Source organism: Amblyomma mixtum, chromosome 9, assembly GCF_055824585.1.
Source record: "Amblyomma mixtum isolate Tamu chromosome 9, ASM5582458v1, whole genome shotgun sequence".
Taxonomy (NCBI): domain Eukaryota; kingdom Metazoa; phylum Arthropoda; class Arachnida; order Ixodida; family Ixodidae; genus Amblyomma; species Amblyomma mixtum.
Genome location: NC_143020.1, coordinates 11,198,589 through 11,208,074, shown reverse-complemented (window position 1 = coordinate 11,208,074; position 9,486 = coordinate 11,198,589). Strand labels below are relative to the sequence as shown.

Genomic DNA, 9,486 nt, shown 5'->3' with positions numbered 1-9,486 from the left:
CGTCAATGATTGCATACATGTCTGAGGGCAAAAACTGATGATTATGTGCACAGTACGCATGAAACATACATACAGATCTTAAATGTACGAATGCATATCTAAATATCTGTTTGGAATTCATAGAATTTATCGAAGGTAGAGAACCTAAGAAGCTCATTATGAATATGATGACAGTCTAGGGCTCCAGCACAGACCGCAAACAAACACAATTTCGATACATTGAATACCACGTGCAAATTATACTGCACGCAGTGATTGTTGACAAAACGACAATAACGAACACAGGAAAGCTTGTACAACAGACGGAACGATACACCAGAACACAACGTACACTTCCTGAATCCGCACATGTGGTGAAGAAAAAAAGTCCACAACTAGTATCGGAGAATTTGGAGAACCGAATTTCTCCCCGGTTCATCATGACCAGCCTTGTCGACCATCGGCTCTACAAATAAACAAATAAAGCATACACGGATGCACCCATTTTCAACAAGAGTGCCTCTGCACCTGGAATAAATCGTATGAATGAACGGAATTGCAGGAAGCATGACCTTTCACAAGCCCCTCATCTGCCGCCCTCTGTAAGACCCCTGACGTTTCGAGAAGCATTCCCAAGACCCGCATTCCTGATACAGAGTACACTTCGAGGAAAGACATGAACAAATTAACGAAAGATCTATGTCCCACTCCTTTCCAGGTTTGGTTGACTGCTGGAAATCAGCATCTCTCTTTTTGGGAAATAAAGTGTTTTTTTTTTGTTCGGGGGGGGGGGGGGGGTTGATGCTCAAATAGAGGACCTCCACGAAACAGCTCAAAAGAGGATATATTGGTACCTTTTATTAGCCTGGTACCACCTTCCTTCGCAGGAAACAAAACTTCCTGATAACCTAATTGCTCTGACACGAGAGTCAGCGTAACACGCTCCCTTGCTTTGCATTGCTGTCGAAGCATGCATGTCGGTATCCTGACTTGCCGACGCAAAAATGAAAGACATAAGCGTTATTTTGGTTCTCCATCGCTTTCCTCAGCCAGTGCGTTGCATGCCCTTCATATTCTGGCGCTTCTGAATCGCAGTATGCGTATAGTATTTTCCTGAACTCTCAGTGCACACTCACAAGACAGGATGAAGGTTACGGCTTAACCTGTAAATTAATCTCGACATACTGCAGAGGTGCAGCGTAACCTGCAAATACTTCATAGCTGGCGATAAACTGATAGGAACAGCGTAACCCGTATGGGGTATACGCTAACATATATGCTGTAAGTTTATTAAGCCCTTATTAAGTTATACTAGGATTGGACTGTAGGTAAGGCCTCTACAAAGTGTTCTAGCGTCCGCGTTGTGTGGACTCTGAAAAGAATGGTGACAGTGTCTAACAATTAGCGAGAATGTCGCTACGACAGTACCGATAGTGTAATAAAAGACTAGTACCACCAGCAACCTACACCTCATGAGACCGCAATACAAGGAAGCAGGAAAGTTTAGAACAGCATGACTACTGTTGAAGAGCAGCCTGGACCTGGAGCCAGAAGAGGTTGTTCAGGGCGTCGCTCGAACCGTCGGGCGGTAGCGGAACGTAGGTGCGGGTCTTGATGAGGTACGCCAGCGGGGAGCTCATCTCAGACTCCTGCAAGTCGGTCTTCCTTATGAACACCAAGCCATCGTTGCGGTCGTTCTCAAACAGCCGATGCTGCGCCAGGCTCAGCTCAAACATGCACCAGCGACTGCGGCAGAACTCCCGGCTCAGCAAGAACAGCGACACGCGGCTCTGCGATATGGCCCGGCAGATGTTCTCGGTGATCGGGAGGCCTGGGATGAAGTCCCGCTCGGCCACGCAGAGTCGGAACTTCATGGAAGCTTCGAGCTTTGGAAGAAGCACGTCTCGTACCCACTCGGTGTCCGACGCGTGGTACGAGAGGACGCCGTCCCACAGAAAGCTTCCTGTGTGCGTCTGTCTTCGATATGATTTAATGGCTACTTTGAGGTACAGCAGGCTGTACATGCAGTACCAACGATTCGTGTAAACTGCGTAGCCAACCAAGGAGGCGACCATGATAGAGAGGAGCGCAGGAACACCGTAAATTATGTAGTAGTCTGGTAGGGTGCAGTCTTCCTCATTCCAGGGCACCTCTAGAGCGCGCCTTCCCTCGTACTCCTCAGGTTGTTTGCAGATAAAGCAGTCGCTACACAGAGCAGGGTGCTTCTGCCGCACGGAACGAAGGTTCTTTAGCTGGCAGCCTGAGCAGACGCAGGGATTCGAGTTCAGGTTCACGTAGCTGACGTGGTTGATGTCACGCAACATGTCTTCGCTTATTGTAGGTAGCGCGTTGTGCTCTAAGAGCAGGGTTTTCAGTTTGCCCATGCGAGCAAATAAAGGTCGCTTCCACTCTGATATTCTATTATACGCAAGATTTAGCTCCTCGATAGGCGTATACTCCACTGCATCAAGTCGTAGCTCTTTAATCTCGTTCTGAGACAGTATGAGCCGAGTCAAGGAGTTCAATGAGGATAACACTTGCGGGCCTTCGAAGTGCACGATCCGGTTTTTATTGAGGTTGAGAAAAATAAGTTTTGTAAGTCCCTTCACGTTTTCTTCGTCCAAATGTCTAATCTTGTTGCCAGCCATAGAGAGGTTCTTGAGGTTTTCCAGGCATTCAAATGGTGACCCTGAAATGTTAGTTATATGACAGTTGTCTAGCTCGAGACTCTTGAGCAGCGGAAATCCACAAAAGGCGTGATTTGGTAATGAGCTGAGGTTGGTTCCACTTATAATTAGCCGCTGAACGCTGCTGTTCTTTTGACAATTGTTGGGACAGTACTGGAACTCGATGTCACGTGGCACATTGGTATCGGACATGTCGAGGGTATCTAGCCGTTGTAAGAAAAATATTGCCAATGGAATTTCTGGTAATTTTGTGCCGATAAGTGAGACGTACCTTAAAAGTGGTGTCTTAAGGAAGAATATCGATGGATGGATATTCGCGATGGGCGTCTGGTAAAACTCGATTCGCTCCATTTGCGATCGCAACACGGATGACAGCATATCCGAAGGGTCGATTCTTTTAAAGTTGCACTTATAGCATAAAAAACGCTCTATAGGAGTGAAGGCGGCCAGATCACGCACAGCTCTAGGGAGACGGGCACGCATTTCCTCGAGTCGGCATGTGATCGTGACGTTCACAGCCTCGACCGTGACGGTGGGAAGATTCCAGAAATTAATGAATGATTCTGTGATCTCCAAAAAAAGTTCAAAGTGGTAAAGATCACCGTTGAACCCCAAGCCGTGGACGTCAAAGTCACAGCTTCCGTCGGCTAGAGTCCCATTGCAGACGGCGACCGCGACTTGCGGAGGCTTGCTGAACGTAGCTTTAAGTGTCCCTTGGGGAATGCATGAGAGCAGGAATGGTGTGAACCATATGGGAAAAGGGAAGTCAAGGAAAAGGAGTCGGTCGTACTGCTCATCCATTTCTGCCAAAAAGTGATCCCATTTTCGAAACTCGACGGATCGGAGCGACATGCAGGCGGTACTATATAGAGAAGTTTCGTTTCCCACGGGTTCCTCGGACACGAGGACCTGTTCCATCGTCAGCGTCCTTGGCAGGGTGCCATATAAATTTCGCGGAAAGTCCAGCTTAAACAGAATGGTACAGACGGCGTGGACGTATCTCTTTTCAACGGTCACGTTACAGCTCTTAAAGCGGTGCAGCAATTCTTCGTAAGGAGCGATGTGGGTGCATTTCATTGACGTGCTGAAGCCACAGGCTGTTGTCACAGCCCACAAGAGTAAAGCGCCGGTTTTCATCCACATCTCCGCCTGAAAGAAAAGAATACGGCCGTTGAGCAAACCACCACCTGAGCCATTTTCTCCCTAGGATCCCTTTAACTGCTAATGCCATGAACTCTCGCGGATTGCTGTCTGCAATACTATCTCTTTTGCCGCTTACAGCTCCCAACAGGAAACTTGCACTTAAGCACAACATTAGGCGTACGCAGCACAACTGGCGCTTCAAGAAAGTCCACCACTGATTTTTAAAAACAGGCTTTTAGAATTATAATGATGACTTCTACGGAGTAGTCATACCATTCTTGGCGGACGGCAGAAAGCAGATTAATCAGATTAAAATAGGTAAAAAATTTTATATTCTTAACTTTATAACTATATATGAATGTTGGGCAGCTGCTTTCAATTATTTATATTAAATGTGTCAGCCCTAAAAAGGGTCCAAGCAGGAGAGGGAAGAGTTATCAAAATATCCGCGGAGCACTCCCAATGAAGCTCAGCAGTGCGTGGTTGAAGTATAGTGACGCTTTGATAGGCCAACAGCCTGACGCAGGGCAGCTTCCATTGCATTTCGGCAGAGACGTCTTCATTGAATCTTTTTAGTTTCGGATTTCAGAGCAAGAATTTACAAGTAATCCAGGCATTTATTTTGCGAAGTTTCGTTGTTTTGTTGGGAATGAAATTGTCCAATTAGTTGGTAGCGATTTCTTTTAAATGTGGGCCGTAGTATACACATGATTTTCTTGAATATCACTCAGGCATAGTAGGTCAAGATAATCAAAGGCACTTTTATGCCTGCTACACGAAAAAGTTTTAAGAGACAGATTTGGAAGGCATTAGGAAGGTATTAGGGATTTTAATTCTGAAGGAAAAGTACGCCATAATCCGACATGAGCGGCCGATTTCCACTGAGGCGGAAAAAGTTTCAGTGGATCTGCTGGACAAGTTTACAGCCCCTAGTGCCTTGAACGCGAGTGGATAGTTGATCCACTAAACGCCTGTTGAAGGTTGTGTTGCAAACAGCAATTGCAGATCTATGGATACCTACAGCCGGTCGTTATGAATAGCCATATAAGTTTGTGTGATTTCGAGAACGTGACTACGTGTGGAGTTATGGCTCGACAACTTTTTTTAATTTCAATGATGTCGCACCAAAAGATTCCCGTCTTCGAAAAACGCGTCTTTGGCGCACCGGATGTGACCTCCCACCTCCACCCCTTCCTCCATTGCGAACCTGACACGCGGCCTTTTTTGAAGGCAAAGTTTGACTGCGCTATGTGTGGAGCATTTTCTCGTGTCGGGTGGAAACCCCATCGGTGCATGCACCGTTTCCATGGCAACGGGTTGCCATGAGCACCAGGAGCCAATCCGGCAAAACACATTCTTGCGCACGCATAACACCTTAGAGTAAGTTGCCTTACGATTTAAATGTAAAAATTGATGATGGTTTAGCTTGGTGGAACCTAGTGCGCACAGTGAAGCTTCTCACAAGGGCTTGTCGTCAATTTTCGGTGAAACTGCCGCGATGCAGTATCAAATTCACTGAGACGAATCACGTGGTTAGTCCGCTCTCTGACTCGGTTTCCATCGGCTGTTTCCATCGGCTCAGTTATGCGCCTCACTGCGCATGCGCCGTGCCCTGTCCGCGTCGGCGCTCGCTTGTCAGCGGGTTCGTGAGCGTGCGCTTGTTTATCCGATGCGCAATGGATGAAGAGGTGGATTGAAAGCTACGTAGTGTTTAGCTTGATTCAATGGTTATCGCGTGAGCGCCGACCGAGAACAGGAGCAGCACCATGTCCCAGAATCATCTGCCGTGGCGAGGGAGGCCAGCGTCCCTCACTCTCTTGGCTGTAGCCAAGAGAGTGACGTGACCAAGAGATAAGTGGTAACCAAATCCACATTTGGTTCCATAGAATGGAAAGCTTCGAAAAAAGGAAATTGGCGATGATTTAGCGGGGGTATGATAGCCGTAGATTGGAACAGCGGACGAGAGAAGAATGCGATATCGTGATTATTGTTGTCCAAAACCGGTCGCTAGGCGCCTAGAACGCCTCGAACCTTCGAATCGCGCCAGACTGTACTCAGTACGGCATCTGCAAAGGCTATCAGAAGCTACGGCGACGGATCCCGAAGTCGTAGCCGAAAGCACGAGAAGGAAGTAAGTAAGGCGAAACGTGCGGCTGAGACGCCCGAAGAGCGGGAAGAACGGCTTGATAAGCGCCGACGATACAAAGCGGAGAAGCGACGACAATGAGCCGTGACCGAAGCCGCCGCCTCGACGTCTGCTCAACAACAGCCCATGGAAACCGAGTCAGAGAGACGGACTAACCACGTGTTTACTCTCAGTGAATTTGGTACTGCAATGAGCCAGTTTGACCAGTAGTTCATGGACAACACGTCCGGCAGAGTGCGGGCAGCTTTCGCGTACGCATTAGGTTTAACCAAGCTTAACCATCAGCAAGTTATTTTCTCCTGTGTGGGCTACAGCAGGGACCAGCGCCGAAAACAGCAGCGTGACGTGGCTGGGGCACGGCATTTGCTTTGCGTGTGCCAGAGAGGCGCATTTTTCGATGGCGTGCATCTTTTTGCGTGATATGGCGAAATTTTGTTAACCCACCGCGCAAATAGTAGGCGCATTTTCGAAATTATAAAAAATTATGTGGCTATTAGTGACGGCCTTCTAGAAATTTGTAATTGCGACCATACCGCTAACAGTAGTAGTTATACAGGTAACTATAAAAAATTAATCAATCATCTTGCTAGTTAAAGTGACCTGTTTTCTAATATCGACCAGTGCTGATAATTCAATACCACAGAAGCAATCTTATTAGCTCCAAAAGCCTATCTTTAAAACTTAGTGGCGCCGGGATTGTATTTTAAATACGGTACATGGCGATTAGTTTTTGGCGTAAAATCAGCGTCTTTAATTAATTACAACAGCTATTCAAAATGAACAATCAATACCATGCTCTTGACGATATTTGGCATGTGGTAAGCATGATTTTCATTACCATGGCTGACTACCGAAAAACCAAGGCTATGATTTCTAGGGTGGCCAGTGCCAAAATAATTTTCCTTGTGATAATTTTGATACTTAACTCCTCTGGTTCCCTCACGCATGTGCTCAAACTCCAACAATTATGACCAACTGCAGCCACTTCGCAGTTGTATACGAGCTTTTAAAGTGCCAAGAAAGCACCAGTTGAAGCTACATACAGTACGTGAAACAGACCCACCTTGCTCTAGCAGCGCGAACGATGCAACGTGTTGGTGCATATGCTGCGGCAGGTTTTCTTTCGAAACGCGGTGCGACGAAGTCACTGCGCAGACTGTACACTTCGAAGAATGCCACTCGGGAACAGCGTCGTTTATTACTTCCTGCGCCTACACAGGAAAAGGAAGCGGCTTCCGCAGTGGCTATGAACACTCCGAATATTAGTCAGCATTAATGCAAACAGGCAGCGAGGGTGGATGTGGGTGTCAGAAAGAGGTCGCGACACCGCCTGTGGTATCTTCAGATCAGGATATGCAGACGGAACACGACTTTTTGTGCGCGGTGCCCGAAGCGCAAGCGGGAATTCTGTGGCTGCTTGAAAGGCCGTTGCAACCGGCCCCGATAATGAAAACGTCGCGCCGACCTTGGGAACACAAATTTCCCCAGCGAATTGGTTGGCCGCTTGGATTTTGTGTGCGAGTTCTGTTTGCAAAGCACTAGGCTAGACGGAGTAATAAAGGAAATCCTTATTCCAGAGTAAGCACCCATGAGCAGAGCCCCCTGTTTTCACTCTAAAGCGTTAAAGGCCCCTTTGTCCTGAAAATCCGATATCGGCATGATCCGCGTCGCCAATGTCAGCGAGAAATGACGAGCATGGTTCTGGCAGGTGGTCCTCAGAGAGAAACCTAGGATGCAGGTGGTCCACCTAGGTCACGTGACCTCGCAGCCTCTTCACAACCTGCCCACCGGATAGGGAAAAAACTTCCCACCGTCAGCAGGTGGCAGTTAGGTCAATGACCGGCTATCGGAAAGAACAACCTGGGTCGCAAATGGCCCACCGCTAGGAGCACAGGCCATTACAGGGCAGTGGCGCATAATTAAATGGTGCACCGATTTGTCAGAAGCGGTATGAGGGCTCACAGGGATCCTTGAATGCAATGTAAAAAATTACCTTCTGCATATATGGACATTAACCCATTCCGCTATCACGTCATACACTTCAGGTGGGGCTAAAGGGGTGAAGACATGGCCTACGAACAATGCGTGTTTTTACGGTGCAGCTACTAGCCATGACGTTATTATTCTTACACAAAAAAGATGTAAGGCTCTACGTGCACGCATTTGAGGTAGAAACTGTAATTTTAAGTTGTCGGTTCTAAGCCCCTCCCCCTTTCATCAGCGGCCATACTGAACGAGCCTGAGTGACAGCATGAAGTGACAGCGCCGTCGTCTGCTGCAAAACTGCCGCGCGCACGATCGGAGCGAAGGAGGGCGCGGCGGTGCCACATTGTGATGGAGTCGCCGAGGCCTGGCGGAAGCTGTACAGAACAGGGAAGGAAACAGACATGTGTTGCCTTTGTCTCCCTCCATCTTCCCCCGTCTGCCCATCGCAACCCAAGCCTGAACCACGAACCAGTGACACTACGCGCTGATCAGACACGAGCAAGCGCGTGAGTGTCAATCTGTGTAGTCACGAACCGCAAACGCGCCAGTGTTGTTTGACCGCCACACAATTCAGCAGAACCTTTAAAAATTGAATTACAAATTACGCTGTGCACCAAATGAGCTCTTATTTTGTCCAGTTGTTCCGAAATGTTTAGCGAAAAACATGCAATGAGCAGCTTAAATTCTGGAAAATGGTGTCATGACGCCTTCAAACGAACCCGCCCAGGTTTTTTGTTCTTGGATGCCACGTTTACGGCCATTCATTGTATTCTTCGTGCATTTGTGGTCACACTGGCCGCCACAGCACCCGAATCATAACTTTTGAAACCCATGCACCGAGGCCTGGTGTGAAACTAAAGGCTTCGGTATTTTTCCTTATGCTCTCCTCAGCAGCGTCAAATGTCCAACTATGTGCTCAGTTGTTATTTGAACGAATCTTACGTTCCGTCGAGGGCTGGCAGCTAACAGACTATCAGTTGCAGGGGCCACCAGAAGGCCACCAGGACTTGGAAAGAGAGCAGCGACCTCAGATCTAATCATTTCCAGGAATTGGTTTCCCCTGTTCGTCGCCAACCGAAAGATAAACAACTCCTTTCTGTTCATTTTACTAACTATCAAATGCTAACCGACACTACACGAAATGAGGGCGACCCGTTAAGGAGAATTTGCATTTCGCACCATTGGAAAGCTCGGTTACCGAATACCCACTAGCGTAACAACTTGTGGCTACGCGCAGAACATATGGTGACTCCGCAGTCGAGCCACGGTAACAGGGCAAGACGCGTTAGAGTAGTGCAAGTAGAACGCGAAGAGTGAATATGTATTGCGAATGATTCATCTTCACAACATCGCTGCTGTTAGGCTATAATGCAGTGCGTTGTGAAATCTAACATCGCTAATCCCCTCAGCGGCAGAAATGATCTGCTCACGTAGAAAATAACGCTGCGTGTATGTGTTTTTACGTGATGCGCCTCAAGAAAAATAAAATCTAGGAGAACGTATGCATTGTAAGACCACACAAATTCCTCATGCTATATTTTGGAA

General features: G+C 47.7%; 1 protein-coding gene across 1 annotated transcript; it reads right to left on the bottom strand.

Moving 5' to 3' along the window:
• Positions 1-716: 716 nt before the first annotated feature.
• On the bottom strand, positions 717-3,809 carry LOC149328304 (toll-like receptor 1). Its single transcript, XM_089560461.1, has one exon. It carries the CDS (start codon positions 3,807-3,809, stop codon positions 1,497-1,499), a length of 2,313 nt encoding a protein of 770 aa, XP_089416587.1. The 3' UTR covers positions 717-1,496.
• Positions 3,810-9,486: the final 5,677 nt, after the last annotated feature.